This window comes from Balaenoptera acutorostrata, chromosome 9, assembly GCF_949987535.1.
Source record: "Balaenoptera acutorostrata chromosome 9, mBalAcu1.1, whole genome shotgun sequence".
Lineage (NCBI taxonomy): Eukaryota > Metazoa > Chordata > Mammalia > Artiodactyla > Balaenopteridae > Balaenoptera > Balaenoptera acutorostrata.
The window spans coordinates 58,302,223-58,322,248 of record NC_080072.1 but is presented as its reverse complement, the minus strand read 5'-3'; the positions used below and the strand labels follow the sequence as shown (position 1 = coordinate 58,322,248).

The 20,026-nt window shown below is 45.0% G+C and overlaps 1 protein-coding gene across 1 annotated transcript in view; it reads left to right on the top strand.

The window, feature by feature from the left end:
* The window catches only part of TENM4 (teneurin transmembrane protein 4), a 745,685-nt gene that overhangs the window by 626,723 nt on the left and 98,936 nt on the right, over positions 1-20,026 (top strand). Inside the window, exon 19 of the mRNA XM_057553431.1 lies at positions 12,952-13,098. Coding sequence (XP_057409414.1) covers positions 12,952-13,098 — 147 coding nt within the window. The remainder of the gene's footprint in view (positions 1-12,951; positions 13,099-20,026) is intronic.

Below are 20,026 nucleotides of genomic sequence, written 5' to 3'. Positions count from 1 at the left end.
TTATAAGATTAAAGCATCTCGTCTGAGTCAAATGACGAGGGATTTACGGAAATTCTCCCTGCGTCCAGTCACAGATGATTCATGGCAGGGCTTGTGGGCAGGCTGTGTTCCAGCTAGTGTCTTGTGGATGTTCCTTAGCCTAGCTTGAAGAACATCTCTTTGTTTTGATGCCAAGAAGTCAAACCAGCCCCTCCCACCTCCCCTGCACACCCTGTTGTCACTCTTTAAGAGCAAATTCCTCCTTGGGATTGCAGATGCTTTTTCCCCTCCAGATAAGAAATACACCAAGGTAAATGTGCACGATTCAAGAGGGAGGTTGACAGTCATAAATACCAGAAAAATGTCACGGGACATTGAAGAAGTAAAGGACTAGTCATAGTGGCTCAGATGAAAGGACTTTGGCTCGGAATTCTATTACCTTTCATTGTGTGGTGAGCGTTTCCTTTGACCCTGTCTAATCTCCCTGCATGGCAACTTGCCCTCTGTGCGTCTCTGCCTGTGGCCAGCTGCATCCCCGCTAGAAACCCAACACCCTAGTGCCGAAGGAACACTTCAGTAACCTTGCTGGATGGAAGGGAAGGAGTATGAGATACAAACGAGGGAAACAATGGCGGTGCCTTCTTTTTTCTTTTCTGAATAGATATGAGAAGGAGAAACCCCTTTTTAATCTTTGATGGTAACAAGAAGCGCTTTCTTATGTTCCAGGGAACTTCACTCCCTGTGAGGATCATTTAGGAAAAGCAAAAACTGCTGGTGTGAAAAGTTAGAAATTCAAAGTGTTAAATTTTCTCTTGTTATCAGATTTCATCATTATACGATGGGTCATAGCACAGCTAGCTCATATTTTGCAGTGTGGTTTTGTCCCATACCAGAGAAAAGGCCAGGATCCACGATGCTGATTCAGAGACCTCCATGCAGTGGGATCCAAAGAGAGGAAGGCCTGTTCATTTGCACACTGCTGCCCTCCATAAACAGGAAAGAATGGCTTGATTCCCTAACAGCTGGCATAAAAGAGTAAGACAAGTCTGTGCTCCTTATGGTCAAGTCCCCAGCTTAAAAACCTTCTTACCCCAGTGACATTTCCCAGAGCAGATTATATAGGAGGAATTAAATATCTCCTTTTGGAGGCTTGGGTCCACCTTTTCTTTTATGGAAGCTACCTGGTTTTTCTCAAAACAGATTGGTTTCAGAATGAAAGGATATTTGGCAGTGGCATCCTCTTTAATGACAATATTTTTGTCAAAAAGCAAGACTATTTCAAATCTTAATTCCTTATGTTAGGAATTGTCTGTCTCTTTGCAACTTCAAGAAAAGTCTTGGTGACAGCACCATGGGTAGACCACATGGTCGCTGGGGGCTTCAGTTTCTCCCTCTGTGAATCACAGAGTGGGGTGGCTGGAGGAGGCCTGCAGGGGTGATGGAATTCCAGCCCCTCCTCCACTGCCCACAGACTGCACACCCATCACCTGCTTCTAAAACTATCCCACAAATAAAAAAGGATTTTTTCATTTTCACTTTTACTTACTTACTAGTAATACATCCACTTGTGTATACGGAACCAAGCTTCCCTAGTCTAGAAGTTAAGGTAAGATGGATTGATTAGGATCCATTTCTCAAGTATATGGTCAACACAGAGTCATCAAAAACGTATTTTTGGATGTCTTTTCCAGGAATTTTATGAGTCTCTTAAGTCTGGGGCTTGACCTCCAATTTCTTTAGAGAAAGCTGAAAGTCATAGCTAAATTTAAGAAGGTGTTTAATTTTTCCTATTTCTTTGAAAACACCAACATTTTGGATCACTTCTATGATAGTTATTTTGTTCACTTCACTGCCCCTTGTCTATGAAGTCCCAAAACACATGTGGGAAATGCTAGCTTCTGATTACATTTGTAAAATTCCAACCTTGACCCCAAAGCTGTGATTGTTCAAGATGCCAGATATGCAGAACTATTTTTACTAGGTTTCAGGAGAACTGTCCAATCATATAAATCTTGATTCTTAAACAAATCCTCCTCTGGGAGTAAAGATCAAAATAATACTCTGATGATGCAATTACTAGAGCGAGCAAAGCCAGACTTCACGATGCAGAGAAATTATAAAGAAAGGCCACACAACCTTCTGGAGTTCTTTGTCCACTTTTGAACGGTAGCTCTAGAGTTTCTTTTTTGTAATCAGACAATCCTTAACCAAGAGCTCACAAGCATTCACAGGGTATCAGCGCCTGTGAGATAATCCAATGCTTATCCCTCCTCAGAGGCTTTCTCTTACATCATGACCCATGAGTTGTAGGACAAATGCTGACAAGGAGAAAGAGAAAACGGACAGGGATCTACCCCATGTTATCAGAGCAAGAACTTGATTAGTTGATGGTCCTGGGAGCTTTCAGCCCACACGTGGTGGGAGTGGGAAACTGGAGACCAGCGAGTGGGCTCCGTGAGCCCCTCTCAGGGTGGGTGCCATTGGCCACTTATTCCTCATTGGTCCTTCGTCCAAAGAGAGAAGAGCATTAATGTATCCAGGAACTTAACAAGAACATCTCTTTGATGATCTGTCATCCATCTGAAAGAAGTTCAGATGACTATAGCCACCCCAATCATCACCTGCCATAATGATCCTTGTTTCACCTGACCTAATGGGTACCAATGATACAACTATTAGAGTCAACTGAGGCTCCTGAAGAATAAGCTTCTTGCCATGTTCTTCACAACCTTTGATGGGAGCCCCTGAAGCTTCTTGGGATTATCTTAAGAGAAATTTCCGGAAACTTCTATCGGTACAGGCAAGTGGAGGAAAGAAGCTTTCATGTTGGAGGTCATAGAAATGCTAAAGAGATCTAAGACCTCACAGGCTACCCTGGTGGTAAGGCTCAGAGCTTGTCTTATAAATAGCTGTGTGCCTCCACTATCTCCACTTTCGTGCATAGTGACAGGAATATAGAAGCAGCGTGAGAAACATGTCCAATGTTGAAGAAACAAGTGTGGTCCAAGAGGAAAATGACTCTGCTTCCATCGTCTTCATCCTGAAATCTGGAGGAGAAAGATGAAGGAATTTGGGGAAGCCCTGAATCCACCATCCATAATGCAAGCTTAGGGACTTTGCATCATCTTTTCTTAAAGTTAGTGCTTTAAAATCACGATGAAATTTTACGCGACTTGACTCAAGGGCATATGTGCCAAGCTTTTCAAACAGTGAAAGAAACAGCAGTGTGGACTTCTGCATATGCCTTTTATAAGTAAATGGCATTGGACTTCAAAGACCCAGTTACCGCTTTCATTTTCAATAGAGGCAAGGAAGCTCTACTCCATTCCCAGAAAGCTCTTGGTCTTGGTATTGACTGGCTATTATCAGCTTTTTTTCACAGTGTGGCCTGAGGTCACTGTGTGGGGAAGGAATCCCGGGATTTGTGGAATCCACTGTTGTCCCCTGAAACCCACAACACTGATGACGACCCGAGTGTGCCTCCGTCACTTCCCCTGGCTGCTGTTCCTGCCTGTGGTCTGAGAAATTAGTAAGCATTTTTTTAAAGGTACTAAACACATATTTAATAGAGATCTTTATTGCTAAATAGTTCTTATAGCAATAGAAGAGAGAGAGAGAGCTCTCTGAGGTCAGCCCCTGGGTTTGGGGAGACTAGCCTATATAGTGGATATAATCTCTACTCATCACCAGAGCCGTGATATCACCGTGAAGTCTGGAGACGTTTTTCTGGTCGGAGAACTCCCTCCAAGTGGATACTGCGCAGTGGTGTGGTCATTTGAATCCCAGTGATGGCGTCTCATCCAGCCGAGTCATCCTTGCCAACCCAGTGAGAGAAATCTAGGCTCACTCCATCTCCTCTGTAGCTGGGTTCAGTGTTATTACCAGAACCTGTGATTATGACCCTCCACAAAACTCTGCAGATCGCAAAGCTAAGAACACCAGCTGAGCCAGGAGATCCTGTGTGTTGTGCTTCTCCGATGGCGTATCCTGGGAGATGATGTCCAAGAAATTTTAGAACACTTTGCAAAATTAGATGAATGAGCTTGACTAAGACGCAAGTGACAGATGAACCAAGAATCGAGAAAGTCTTCGCCTTCACCAGAGATGTTTCCTAGGTTGTTCTTCACGTGTGCCGACCCTGTTTTTCACTGTCTGTCATTCCACACTCCCCTTCTTACAGCCTGTTAGCTCATGGACTGTGCAGCATCTGTAAGAATGAAGGGGAAGCGTGCAGACCCAGTGAAAACTCCTCTTCCCAAGTTTCCACTTGGCTCTGCAGCCTCCGGGAGCATATTTCATCTTGAAGCACAGACCACATGGATGCCTGAACTAAGAACATACCCTCTCATCCACCAGTCGGAGGAGGCAAATAGATATTGATGAACCAGCCACAGTGTCTGCCCTATCCAGAGGATTGAAAACATAAAATTTATATTTCTTTTATGGAGAGAGTAAGAATGTTCTTACAGTTTATAGAACCCTAGGGCTTCCAGATAAGGCCTCACCATTGCAGTTGAGCCCTCTCTTATGGACTTTCGATTCACGTGTGAAATCGAGCTAAGGGTGGGGACCAGCCCGGCTGAAAGCATCAGCCCTTCAGGAAATGGCCATCTCGCCAGCCTTTGTGGGAACACATGTGGGGGAGGTATAGAGAAGGAGGTGCTAGGGAAGCTCCTCCAATGGCTGTGACCACAGCCCAATAGGGAAGGTGAAATGCTGTGACTGATTTATGCTGGGAATGAAGAGGTCTGCCCTGCCCCAAGCACACAGCCAGGCACCCATCCTCACAAATGAGCAAAACCTTAGATTGCCAGATAATTCAGTGCTTGGATATAACCCCCCAGTGATGATCTGTGATGGTAATAATGATGTATGCGTTGGAAAACAGAGCATACATCATTCTACCTTTTAAGTTAATCAGCATTGAGAAGGAGTCAGGTTTCCTTTTCTTTTTCTTGTCTTTCACAGCAACATCCATTGACCTGCACCTCACATTCTGTGTAAGATGCAAAGGAGAGATGCATCTTACTTAGAACACCACGCATTCTGCATTCAAGTCTATGTGGGCACATGTGTCCATGGAAAATATAAGAATGGCAGACAGATAAGCTAGCAGTATATTTGACCAAAGACTCAACCTACTTCCCTAAGTGTATATCAGGGGTGACTCACATTTTGCCTATTTCCGAATTCCAGCCTCCTGGGGTCACCTCTGCCCATGCAGGGTGCCCTCGCTCTTGTCCCGCTGCGTCCCCTGGAGGGAAGGTGGATGCTGCTTTGGGTAGACAAAGGGGCAAGTTCTAGTTTTCCATAAAGCTGATGGAGCAGGACTGTAGCCACTTTTGCAGCTTCCCATCCTCCTTTTTCTGCTGTTTCCCTTATCCATATGTCTTCTTATTTATATGATCACATTTCCAAATGCCTGGATCACAGAGTGAGTTGACGTTCCTTTTGGCCCTTCCTGGAGAATGTGCTTGCTCTCCCTCCTTCTCTCTCGTGTTGTCCTGTCTTTGGTTTTATTTTCCCCACCCTGGCAGGTCCGTCCCAAATGTGGGGTGCAGCCCCCTTTGTCTCCTTAGCAGCTGGCATGGTCATGTGACAGGCAGTATTGCACTTTTTCGATCCTACCTTAAATGTGCTGTCTTTTATTTCCCAAGCGCACTATCTGGATAGGGTAGTTAAAGGTATGGTCTTCCTTCCTCTATTTTCCTATTGTCTTTGTGTGTGTGCTTGTGTATGAGCATAACAGACAGAAGAAATGCGTATCTAGAAATGTATATATACCCCATAAGCAAGGTGTCTCGATGCTGCCACGTCCCAGGCTTTGTCACAGCAGCCACTGCCCAGAGGGCAGAGGGGTTTTGGTCCAAGATGGTTGATATACCTGGAGTGTCATTCTCCCCTGCCCCAGGTGCTCAGTCTGTTTTGTGACATTACCACTGTGCTGTTGTCCTTCTCTCCCCATACACACATACACCCCCTCACCCTTTCTACCCCATCTCATGTCACCCTGCCCATCCCTTATGGCCCCTGGTCCATCAGAATGAAGATGCTGGGAACCAGGGTGGGTGGCCTGAGACAGGAAGAGACCCCAGAGCAAACTAAGAAATCTGAAGAACTCCATTCCCACTAGTACTAGTACTGTGTGCTAGATACTGTGCCAGGCTCTGGAGAAATGGGGGAAAACAGAGCCCTGACCTCAGGGAGTGAATGGTCTGTTTGTTTGGATTTTTTTTTCCTTTTCAGAGAAGGCCTGACTTTGGTAAGTTTTATCGTTGACGAGTGTTCCCTACAGGCCAAGTAATTCCTTCTGTTTTAAGCATTTACATTAAGTAGACGGTACCCAATTTTCCAAAGAGGCCTCATTGCTCTAGGAATAAGTCTCAGAATGATCAGATATGTGTGCTCCAGAAAGGCTCCAAGCTTTCGGAGGAGAAATACCATGCCATCTTCAGCTTTTTATCCTCAAGCCCTCACACAGCACCGGGCACCAAATATGTGCTCATTGGTTAAGGAAACATACTCTGAAGTCAGACTGCCTGAGTTTGAATCCAAACTCCAATACTTAATGAACTGGATGACCTTGGGCATGTTTCTTAACCTCTCTTCCCTTCAGAGTCTTTATAAAATGAGGATAACAGGACATGCCTGGTGGGGTTGTCTTGAGGATTGATTAAAGTAATGAATGTAAAGTGCTTAGCACGTGGGCACGAATGATGCTCAATAAATGTTAGCTGTGCTGTTTTATCATCATATTCTTAGCCTCACCCATAATTTGGAGGACTTCATTAACCAGACTAATTTTTGAAATCGTAAAGAAAAAGGTTAAATTGGCTTTTAATAAGAGTTAGCAACTGCTGTTTAAAAAGTGATGGAAAGGATTTTAGGGAAACATAAATGGCTAAATGCTTTTCAACTGGAATATCTTTGCCAAATACAGCAAAGGTGGTACTAGGGCCCATCCAACGGTGTTGAGAAGCAAGGTTCCTCGGATTTCACGTACTGGCCTTCAACCAAGAATAAAATTATTCCAGCAAGAAAGAGTAGCACCTCTGAGCCTCTTTAAAATAGGCATTTCACACATAATCATTATCAGAGGAATCCTCAGTATGGATTAAGTTTAATAGCTGGTGGATTTTTTTTCCTACTTTGTGAAGTTTTTCCATATCCATGAGTCTTGAGGGAGTCCTGTGAAATTTTTCAAGTGAATAGTTATACTCATTTGATTGGAAAAGGAAATTAAAGTTGAAGAAGCTGAGTGGCCCATTCTGGATCACACTCCTAGTAAGTGGCAGAACCAGGATTTTGTATTTCCTGGCCTAATCCGTTATTTCCAGTATTCTTTCATCTGTCACAGTAAGTCACCAAGAATGTCCCATTAATTTCCAAAATTCTTCCCCAAACTGTCTTCCAAACTGGCAACCTCACCAGGAAGTGACCCGTATTCTCTCAAACCACCCGTTCTGATCTTTGGTTCAGAAAATATATCACCAAACCTTGAGCTGGATTAGGTCGGTGAATCATAACTTGCTTTAAAAGACAAATGTTTCTTGCCAAAATCTAGGTCTGTACCAAGCCCCCATCTGGCTGGCTTTCTGGTATAATGGGTACTAGTAACTCCCCCCAAAAAGAATTCAGAGACCAATATAATGCAAACCCCAGACTTTTCAGAGTAGAATATTTTGCAGTTCATAGAGACAAACCAGCTTTTGTTCTTTGCTTTCCACTTGCATTGGAAGATACTGAGGAAACAACAGTCACTCAACAAGTATGTTGAACTCCTCCTAAGTGCCAGGAAATGTGGATGCCACACAACGGAAGTGGTCCCAGCCTAGCAGAGAAGACACTAAAACAAATAATTCCAACAAAGTATGATGACAATTGTGATAGAGATAGTCCCACGGCCACTTAGCAAGAAGAGCTCTCCCCAACTTAGGCAGGGCCTCATAGACCAAGACCGTGGGCCGTAACAAGCATATGAGAGGCCACTGAAGGTTTTTAAAAGCAGGATAATGACTTGACGACATTTGTGATTTGGAAGGATCGATCTGGCCATATTGTGGAAAAGAGTTGAAAAGGAACACCTGGCGGCAAAGAGACCAGTTAGGAGACTGTTGCTGTCATCTAGGAGGGAAGAAATGGTGACCTTGTCTAGGGAAGTGACTGTAGGGATGAAAAAGTACAAGAAAACCAGAAAGAGAAACATAAATGGGACATTTGTTGTGTTAGGTGTGTTGCATAGCTGCTTTACCACTTAAGTAAAAAATAAATACCTTCAAGGATTCTGAAAGTCTTCTAGCTTCAAGGGAGGCTTCTTCCTAGGCTTAAGCAGGAGGTTGAAGATAAAGCGGTCCCCTGTCATTTAAAGGGCATCGTTTCTTTTCAAAAGCTTATTAGCCCTTCTCTAAACCTTAAAATTACATTATTTTGGCTCTGGCAAATGCCTGGTATGAGTCGTTCCAGAGGGGATTGTTAATGTCACTTGGGCTCTCTGAATTATTGATGAATTTCAGGGTTATGGAATTAATGAGCTTTAGCAATGGGTAAAGATGGGCATATTGCTTTAAGAAAGTCAGCAAGTCCCCCAGAGAAGGCTTCCTCATACTGGCTAATGGGCGTGTGATGATCTCAGATGCAAATTCCTGCTTTAGAGCAAACCTCATTCAAGCCACAGGTACTACAGTTCTCTCTGAAACCCTGAAACTGGTAGGACAGTGCAGACCCTCGGGATAGAACCTGGTCCATTTGAAGAAACTGCTGAGAGAGTGCTCCTGTGATTTCACATGTAGAGCTTACCCTCCCCAGGAACACGGGCTCCTCTGGCAGTTTAAGAGCAGCACAGAATGGGTTGCACCAGGCACTGTGTGCTAAGAGGAGCTTCCCACAGAGGGTTTTGTGGAATGGAATATTCTGCATTATTGTAAATGGTTGTGGGTAGGGGAGGAATAGTTCTGAGGAAAGCGTTCTGATACTCAAATAAGCAGGTTTCTTTATTATAAGACTTCCCAGAGCCTTTAGTGTATTAATATTTAGTGTGACTTTCTAGGATAAGAATATAGGATATATTGTTTTCCAGACTTACAGAAGTTTGTATTTGAGGACCTCATAGAACTAGTAGTTCAAAGAATTCACTTTGAGAAGTATTGTTTGAGATTATAAGATCCATTTTAAATTGCCCTGGAACAAAGGGTATCGATAAATAGAATATAAAAATATTGAGGGCAGAGGCTATATTCTCAGCTCTGTATACCCCAGAATTAACACATGCCTGGTGTCCAGTAGGTGTTAAGTAAAGTTTGTTGAAATTAAGAACAAAATCATCAAATTTGAAGTTGTTTTGACCTTCTCTATTGGGTGACTGTACTGGAAGGACCTAACAGAGCATCTCATCCAAACCTTCATTTCATAGATGAGGAAATTGAGGCCAAAAGGGGAAAAATCACTTTCCCAAGATCCCACAACTTAGTCAGGCAGAACCTAGGTCCCCACCTCATTCATTGATTCATTTCAACAAATATATACCAAGTACTGGCTACATGCAAGGCACTGGATTAGGTCCAAAGTTGCCTTTATGGAGTTTACATTCTAATGGAGGGAGTAAGGCAGTGAACTATTGCAAAATTAATAATTTGAGTATGCTCGGGACAGTTGCTCTCAGGGGGAAAGAGTGCTAGGAAAGCATGAAACGGTGGGCCTGGTGTGATACTCGTGACCCTGAACCCATCTCGCTGCTTCCTGCTGAGCTGCGTGTTGGCCCCATGACCGTGTCACTGGGTTTGTCTCAGCTCCCTCTGGCAAGGTTTGTATTTATGAGGACTACAGCTTTTGACCCAAACATTGACACAGTTTGGACTGGCAAAGGGTTATTTTCTAGTTTGTGAGTTTCTTAGTGAAGTTATACAATGTTAAAACAAATAAACCCAATAATAATAATAGCAGCTGTCATTTATTAAATACCTACCAGTGTTACCCACTGTGCTAAATAATTGATATACATTATCCCATTGATCTTCTTAACAACTCTTTGAATTACATATTACCTCCATTTTACAGATGGGAAAACTGAGGCTTAGAGAGTTAAATAATTTGCCAGTCATCACACAGGTAGTAAGTGAAATGGTGGTGCTGGGATTTAAACTGAGGTCTGTCTAGGTACAAAGTCCATACTGTATTATAACACATGGTTTTTATTAAAAATTTAGGATTAAATTGTGTGAAATTGGCACTGCCCTAGAAAATAAGGATCTGGAAAATATAACCAAAAGTTACTTAGTTTGGAAATAATATATGTAGAATGTCTAGCACAGTGGCAAGCCATATGAGACCTTCAGTATATGGCAACTGGCATTGTCATCAATCTCCTGAAGCATCTAAACCAGGGTTTGGCAAACTACAGCACACAGACCAAATCTGGCTCATCACTTGTTTTTGTAAATAAAGTTTTACTGGAACACAGCCATGCCCATTCATTTATAAATTGTACGTGGCTTCTTTCAAGCTACAATGGCAGAGTTGGGTAATTGCAACAGAGACCATATGGCTCACAAGCCTAAAATATTTATTATCTGGACCTTTACCGAGAAAGCTTGCCAACTCTGATCTAGATAACTGCCTCAGTTTTCTATTTTGCCTTTCTATGACCCCTACCTGAGGTTAGGGATACAACTTAGGATATTATAGTCCCTCTACTAAACTAGAGAGAAGGTCAAGGTGAGTAGAAGATTCAGATACTGTGTTCAAGCTGTATGTCAGGCTTTGTGCATCTTGCACACATCTTATTTAATCCTCCCACCAACCCCATTTTATAAGTAGACTGAGGCTCAGAGAAATTAAATAAGGTGCCTGGGTGTCCTAAAGCCACTGCGTGACAGAGCCAGCCTTTGATATGGCTCCCAAGCTTGTGCTCTTAGATAAGAGATGTTATTTGCATCTTACAAGAGGCTACATCTTGGAGCAAGAGAAAGCAGTCTACTACCATTCTTAACGATTGGGCTCTTCTTCCTCCAAAACTGATCTCAAATACATAGGAGGCTTAATTTAAAGAAAGTCTCAGCTGGATGGACAAAACTTTAAATGGGACTAATTGGAGAAAGAGGGAGTCTGTATTTGCTTAGATCAGGAGGGGTGGCTGGTGTTAGCTACTGAATCAGAATGCCTGGGCGGTCACCTGCATGTCACAGCACTGCTCCTGCGCTTTTCAACTGCTTTTCTCGATCACTTTTGGGGTGGCCATGCTGCTGGCTTCCCACCTTTCCCAGCAGGCTTCTGCTGTGACCCCATAATCTACATTTGCTTCAAAACTTCCGCAGGAATCCCTCCTAGGCTCAGAGTACACACTCCGTAAATGTTTCTTCCTTTGAATGGAACACAGTGGCCAGATTGATTGATTGGTATTGAACATCTCAAGTATAAATGAACATGTTCTTTTCTTTTACTTTGTAAGAACAGTCAACTGTCAAAAGGCCTTGAAACACTACAGCTTTAGATTCTATTTGATCGGCCATTTAGTGAGTGCCTACCTTGGCCTAGGTCTTATGTCAGACAGCCACATCCACATTTGTCCCATTTAAGAATAATGGATCAGTTTTCACTTACTTCATGATAGAAAATTTAGTTTGTAGCTGTATTTGCTGCTCCTAATAATAAAACAAGTTTTATAGATGGCAGAGTGCTTTCACATCCATACCTTTCCCTGAGACTGAGCAGGGCCAGAGAAGACATCCCAGGGAGGTAATATATTGATAGCCCCTCTGAGAAAAGAATTGGCAGATTTGTTAAAAGGAGGACTTGAATGAAAACCAAGCAGCAACACAGAAGCTGGAGTAAACCGTGTAACTTCACAGATTCTCAGGCCTAGATTTCTAAGCTACAGACTCAGAGAGAGAGGGGTTTGAAAAGGTGGTCAACAAAAACCTGCAAATTTACTTGAATAACAACTCCCCACCTTATGATACAGTCAAAGCAGAACTAAGGCAGAGTCTAAATATTGCCTGACCCTCCTTGATTAAATCACCCACAGCCCTCTCAGACAAATGGCCACTCCTGTATTTGGTTCCCACCATATTTTGTACATCTCCCTCAGGGTACTTAGCAGTGAAATATTTTGCTTATACAAACCTGTCTCCTTTGATAGGCTACATGCTCCTCAAGAATAAGAACTAGGTCTTACTCATCTCTGTACCTCCAGTGCTAGCCCAGAGAAGGTGCTTAATAAATGACAGACAGGCAGACGGATGTACAGATGAAGAAAATTAGGGAAGGGAAGCCTGCCCAAACCTGCATTGGCAATCACAGACAGCCCTACTTAGTCTCTCTCCTGGCAGTCATCTGGGTTCCCTTTACTGGCTGTAGATAAGATGGGGGAAAAAAGACTCCAGGACTCTTCCTGAAAGCAAAGACAGTTGTTCAGGAGAAAATAGGACAAAATAAATGAGAAGCCTAAGGTTCAGTACAATGAACCTAGTAACAAGGCCTGAAAAAAGTACAGCCTTTTAGAATGAGACCCAGAAGTGCTAAGGGGATAAGAGGAGTAAATAGAATGATTCCTTTGTTCCACACAGCCACCAGAGACAGGAAAAACAGGCAGGAGTGAGCAAGGAGCAAGGATCAGCCAGAAAGCTCCGCTGATCAAATTTGGACAAGCCCACATCCACTGACACCTGCTGCAGAATCCTGATCACCTTTGAAAGAGGGGGTTTCAGATACAGAAGGTGTGGGTTTCAGACCTATGCCTGCCACGTCCTGACAGCGTCTCGTCCTGACTGTGCATCCTTAGTAAGGCCTTCCACCTCTGAGTCTCAGTTGCCTTAGAGGTAAAGTGGCAGTTCTAATGATAGGCCTCCCCTGGTGCTGAGGGCATCAGTGTGCTGATGAATGTGAAAGCCTTTTGTAAGTTGACAGGCAGAGTGTGCGTGTGTGTGACCAGTTGGCTGTGGATGATCCTACCTTGATTCCGTGTGCTTTGCCTTGCAGAGGGTTGCCCTGGCTTGTGCAATGGCAACGGCAGATGCACCTTGGACCTGAATGGGTGGCACTGCGTCTGCCAGCTGGGCTGGAGAGGAGCTGGCTGTGACACGTCCATGGAAACCGCCTGTGGCGACAGCAAAGACAACGATGGAGGTAGGGCTCTGGCACCCATGGGTGCTGTGCATCTCCAGGGCTGTGGGAAGCACAGAGTGGAGGGTGGGCATTACTGAGATAACAGGCCACCAGCACACCAGCTGTCCAGTCAAGGGGGCCTGCAGGGTAGGCATAAAACGGCACATGTCATCTAAGGAATGAGTGCATATCACTGGTTGTTCCATTTGAATTCATTAAAATTAGCTGGTGCAAACAAAATTAGTTACCCTCTGAGAGCAAGTGCAGAGGAGAAGGCATATGGAAGAAGGAATTTTCTAGTAATTCATTAATGGAATGAGTTGCCTGGCAAAGTTACGAGATACCGCCATTGGAAGTGGACAAGAAAAGGCCACCCAATTCTGTACCACAGAAAGTGGCAGAAAGGATGCTTCTCCAGGGGAGGGAGGTTGAGTTACCTCTGTCAAGGTCCCTTCTCCCCTGATTCTGGTGGTAACCCTCCCCAAGCATGCTGGGGGCCACCTTTGCCTCCACACCTCTGTCCCTGTGGGTTTGTAGTAGAATTTGTCTTTGCTGTTGGGTTTTTTTCAAGTGCTGGGCAGTCAAAACCCTAAGGAAGGGAGGCCTAGTCTTGTGGAACTTTTATTAGCTGAGAGTGAAGAGTCCAGGGTTCTAATCCCAATTCTGTCTTTGGTGCTCTGTGTGTCCTTAAGCAAGCTACTCGATGTCAGTGGGCCTCACACTCCCTGTTTATAAAATGAGGCCATTGGATCATAAGAGCCCTTCCAGTCTTTATATTAGTCCTAGAATTAGCCTTTGTCTTTCTGTTGTGTGGAACTTGTATAAATACAAACACAATGTGCTTTGCTTTCCCACTTGGAAGATGGGTTGATTCCTCCTGACTCTACCAATCTCAAGGGGTTACTAGGAGAAGAAAAAGATGGAGATATGAAAAAAAAAAAAAAGACCAAAACAGTTAATCCTTCCTTTATGATGATGGCCTAACAGTTGGCCTACTCCAGATGTGTGTATGCAGCTCCCTCATATTTATACCAAGGGACTTTCTGATATACTGCACAGAGTAGGAAATCAACAGGCCAGAAACTCAGCATCCCAACCTTTGGGAACCTTCTACTTAGCGTGATTCTACAATCTTAAAGCACCAGAAGGATTAAAAGGCCAAGTGTGTGCTGTTGTGATTGCTCTGGTTCATTTGCCTTGAGTTGGCTCTGGCAACCTTGGGCTGTTTCAGGCCACTGGTCTTTGTCTGAGCCAGTCCTTTGGTCTGCTGCCTGAATCCAGGAGGTGGTCGGGCCTGATGCACCCAGTCCTGGGACCCGTGGGGTAATTGTCGACAAGGAGCTCGTGGGGTTGGGTCATGGTAGCCAGGCAGAGGCAGTGGGTCCCTGCTCTCCTCTTGAGATCTCACAGGGCTGAAATGTCCCTTAATCAGTCTGAGATTTGTGGAGCTCATTCATTCTGTGCTCCATAAATATCCAGGGTTCCTGTTACGGAGCCAGGCGCTAGGCCAGGCACAGAGATGAGTAAGTCCGGTCCCCACACTCCAGGAGCTCAAATGAGGGTGGGAGACCAAAGTTAAGTGCTAATGGACGGTGATAAGGGCAGTTGCAGACTTCTGTATTGGCTGTTGTGAGAGTAGGAAAACATTCATCAAGAAGGTGAAGCTTGAGCAGGCAGGCATTTCTTGGAAAGGAGGGAGAAAACATCATGGGCAAAGCAGGGAAGGGCACCAAGTAGCCCTGTCTTCAGGCAAGATAAAGTACAATCGTACTGGCTCTTCATAGGGAAGAGATGTCAGCCTAAATTATCTGCCTAACTCCCCCCTTCACTTTGCCTGTGTAGAGGCAATTCCATGACCAGCAATGACATTCCTATAGTTAGAAAAGAAAGGGAGAGGAGCCATACTGTGAAGTCATTCCCTTCTCAGGAATCCAGGGTCTTGGCCAAAGCTTTCAGGAGGCTGTTGACTATCTGGGCAGCAAAAGAACTGAATGTCCCTGAGAAATGTGGGGAGAGGGTGCACTCCCCCGTAACACGCATACCAGAATAAGTTATAAAACAGGGTTCATTTACCCCCTCACGTGAAACACAATGCCAGCGTACCCTCTGTTCACCATCCTTCAGAGCCAGCCCTCCCAGTACTGACAGGGAGCGTGGGCACACAGGAGCCAAAAGCCCCACAGCTTTGGTGGGAGAAAGAGCTTCTCATCATAGGAAACAGGGCTGATCCCGACCCAAGGGGAACAGAGCCTTCTCCAGCCGCCATGGAGATGAACCAGCACGAAATGGAAAAAAACAATGAGAAAATCCCCAAGTGTAGGAGAATATACCTCTTCTGTTTACGGAGCATGTTACGGACTGGAATGAACTTTTACATACTTTTTACGAAAGCCATACAAAAGTACTACTGTAACTTGAGTTCATTCACTCACTCAGCAAACATTAACTGAAGGTCTGCCCTGCACTGGGCCCTATCCTGGGTCTTGGGGCTTCAGAGACAAATAAGACACAGTCCCTGCCTTTGTGAAGTTCACAGCCTGGAGAGAGAAACAGCACCAGTTGCAATGCAGTGGGATAATTGCTGTAATAAAGGAGCATCCGCTCATTCAACTGATGTCATCAAATGCCTGGGTACCCTCCTGGGAACTGTGATGTAGCCCCTGTCCCATGTCCAGCCAGGAACACATCCCATGGATCGTCATGGTGGAGAAGACAGCTAGCTGGGGAGACCAGACTGTTGAGGGAGCTTGGCCTTGGGTTCTCAACTGAGAAATGAGGGGATGTCTCACCTCAGGACCCTCTCAGTTTGGTGGGCTCTCTACCCATTGGGGGAGCCAAGAGGAAGGGGCAGAGGGTCCCCACTTTGCAGGGTGGCACAGATGAAACAACCATAAGGGTTAGACTGTCCCCAAGTGCCGGAGCGGGCAAGACTATCCTCACTGGGCCCTCTGGGTCTTGGCCAAACAGGGACAGTTTTAGTGGAGGGAGAAGCAGGGCAGGCTGTGCACGGCAGCACAAGGGTGAGCCAGATTTAGCACTTGGCTGTTTGCAGTTCAGTCAAGCACACATTTGCTAGGCTTCTGCTGTCTACCGGGTACCACACTCCTTTCTGAGAGGATATCAAGACCGATGAACGTGACCCTGTCTGTCTCCCTCAGGAAGCTCACAGTTATTTGGAAGGAATTGTTATCCAAACAACCAAATCTTATAGAGGTAGAATGAAACAGGTGCCTTTATTTCAGCCATGATGTGGGACACAGCATAATCCCAGATAAATAAGTCAGGGTGGAGGGAAAAAAATGTTAGCGTCTCGCTGAGAGATTGTTTTTGGCTGATGTGACTCAGGGGCTTGGAGAAGGGATTAGCAGAGGTTAATGTGAGTAGCAGGACTGGAGGAGACAGAGAACAAAGACTACAGCTCCCTCCTTCTACTCCCCTGCACATTACAGACCGGGAAACTGGGGCCCAGAGAGGGGATGTGACGTCATACGCATTGAAGTCACACAGAAAGTCATTAACACAGCTGGACTAGGACCCAAGACTCTTGGGCCATCCTGTGTGATCTTATGGACCACCTCCTCCTAGTGCTTTATCCTCTTCCTAGACATGTAGTGTGAGTACTTACTCGAATTTAAATAGGCTACGACAGTACCACAGAGCAGACCAGAGGATGACAATGATAACTTATATGTCATTTTACTGTTTGCAAAGCAATTGTGTACCCATCCAACAACACTGAGAGGTGTATGGTATTCTTATCCCCTTACTCTTTTCTTATGATGAGGAAGCTAGGACTTAGTAAGGGGAAGTATTTTGCCCAGGTCACACAGCTGGCAGGTGACAGAAACTGCATAGTCTGTGAGGTCTGGCCACATGAGAACTTTTCAGTGTGCCCAGACTTCGGACTCACGGCTCTATCGTAACCCTGACCGTGGCTCTTCAAGTTATCTGAGAACTTCTGGTTTCTCTTCTTTCCCAATTTGCTAGGCTTAAAGCAATCCTTTACAAATTAAACTGGAATTTCAAGCTTCATTAAGAATGTTGTTGCAGTGTTTTTAAACTGAGACCAGAAAAAAAAGTTACACAATAGGGCTGAGTTGGGTTTAGCTTCATTGGTTTGTTTCTGTTTTCACTTGTGGTCGTTGTCTACATTTTTAAAGCGGGGAATAGATCCTGGATATGACTTAGTTACTCCCAGTCTCCTAATCCTCTGTCAGGGTTGCCCAGTCAACCTAGCCTGCCTCCAGAGTCACCCTGAGCCCTGGCTGCTGAGGGGGAACAGCAAGGCAGGCTGGCAAGCAGAGGCCCGGATTCACCACAAAATACGAATTCCTCTGTGTGGCCCATTTGACCAAGAAGATGTTCCCTATGCATGTAGCGCCCTTTAGGAAGCCCTCTGTGAAGTGCTGTCACGTGCACCTTCTCATGTGTTGCACACTGACCCTCTGATGGGGACATTCATGCCTATTTCAGAAATGGAGAAATTGTGACCCAGAGATGCTGTGTGACTGTAAAATAAGAATAGTAAGGCCTACCTTGCAGGGTTGCTATGAGGATTACAGGTGTTGTATCTAAAGCACCTGAGAAGCAACACACCGCAGTGATTAAAAGTACAGGATCTGTACCTAGATTGTCTGGATTCAAATCCTTGCTCCCCCATTTGCTGGCTGCATGACCTTCAGCGAGTTATTCAATTTCTCTAAGCCTCAGTTCATCGCCTGCAAATGTCAGTTCTCTTTCTCCTGCTCCTTTCCACCTGTAATCACAGAAACATGATGTTTGTTATAAAATAAATATATATTCATATATAAATGATTATTTTTAAAACTTGGAATTATGTTCTCTATATAATTTTATCCTCTACTTTTTGTACTTATGATTGTACTGTGTTTCTCCATATAATGTATTTTGACCTTTTTCATGTCTTAGTTAAATTTTGTATTCCAAACTATTACACGCTTACTGCTAGAAGGAAAAAAATTCAAATGTACATAAAGGAAGACAACAGCCATCGTTTAGAGAGCATCTCTAAGGGGCAGGCCCTGCACTGGACACTCTGTGTCCATAACCTCCAGCCCCTCACAACACACTTGCAGGGCAGATGTTTACAGGCAGGGAAACCGAGGCTCACTGAGCTGACATGATTTTCCCAAAGTCATCCAGTAGATCAGTGGGAAAGCTAGGATGAGGATGGAACCTGGGTTTAAAAAGAAGAAGCCAAGAGAAAAAGCCCACTGGAATTTAAGCAACCAGACCCCTTTTGATAAAGGATCTTTAAGCAGCTTCAAGGTGTGTTCATCTCTTTAGACACTGTTGGTCCCATAAAAAGACAATCATGGATTGTAATTCAGGTAATTGATAGATGCAACCTGGAAGGAGAAATTTCAGTAAAACCAAGAACAGAGCTCTCTGTCCTCCCTTCTCCTCCCCATGTCCCATTGTTGTCATGGAGAGTTCACATAAAGCCAAAGAATTTGGCCGCACTTCAGACTATCTCTAAACCACATTTCTTGTGATAAGAGACAAGAGCGAAATTGACCTTTAAATATCCTGGGTTCCGAGGAGGAGATAAAGATTTTGCAAGCCTTTTCAAAGAAGGCACAGCATTTATTCTAGCAAATGACAAAAACTTCTCCCAGATGTGTACAAGACAGGGAGGCACATTCCACCCCCCACCCCCCGGGGCCTCCCCAGATGCTGTGCTCACAGCCGGTTGCAAAACACTTCTGTGGCCAGACTGCAGGCAGCTGTGAGATGAGGCCAGCTGATGGGCTGTCGAGCCCGGGGAGGAGTTAAGCCTGCAGAGAGTTGGGTGGGCTTGTTAGATACTGTCCACGGGACCATCAGGTTAAGGAACCATGCAGACAACTCTGATGAAAAGAGTTTGCTAGTCCACAAACTTCCCAAACCTGCCCCCAGCTCTGCTCTCCTTTTGGCTTATTCTTGCCCTCCTTCTAGTCTCAGTTTAAACATTCCATCTTCCAGGAAATATTCCAGCCCTCAGCCCACGTTGGGTTCCCACCTTTGGACTTCCACAGCCCCCTCTGCTTCCTTCTTTCCCAGCACACGGTTATCTCTATCTGACCCACTACACCAAATCCTTTGGAGGCATGACTCTATTTTCTTCTTGTCTATCCAGTGCCTAGTGCAGGGCCTGCCAGCCATGTGACAGACACGGAAGGAACAGAGCAGACTTGTCCCCTGTGCCTCCTTTCTAAGGAGAGGAACGAGCTCTTCCCGTGGTGGCGGAGGGGTTTCATCATGCCTCACAGCCCTCGATGAGCCCCATCCAACTGATGGAGCTGTTTGATTTGGGATCCTCACGTAATTCATTCATTTTTTCATTCATTCAACAAATATGCTCACTGTGCACAAGGCAATGTGCTATGCATTTAGGATAAGACGTAAGTCATTTTCTGCCTTCTGTGGATGGGAGACAGGGCTGGGGATCCAGGATGTCCAAAGCACTAATAGGGAAAGAGATGTAGACTGTGGACTAGTGCCTGGTTTTGGAGAAAGAGAAGAGACCAGAGTCCCAACTCTGCCACTTCACTAGCAGTATGACGTTGGATAAATCACCTAACCTGACCCCAGTGTCTTCTTTTGTAAAGATGAGAAGGCCAGCTGAGTCACCACCTACGATAGAACTCTTCGTGCCCGCCTGTCACTTCCTGTGAAAGTTCCAGCAGGCCAGCCACCAGGGGAGATGGGCCTGTGGCATAGAAAGGCCAGGAGGTGACTGTCTGGAAGGTTAGCCCCAGAGGCTGCCCTATCCGCCCCCCACGATTGATGAGGACACTGACAGCAGAGAGGGAGATGGTCACCCAAAGTCCCACCACTCCCTGGCATCTGTTAAGGTCACAACATGAATAGGAAGCCACCACTAGTCAGGACCGCAATTGATGGCAGAGGACTTCATTCATTCCTGTGCTATGGCAACCGTCTGCAG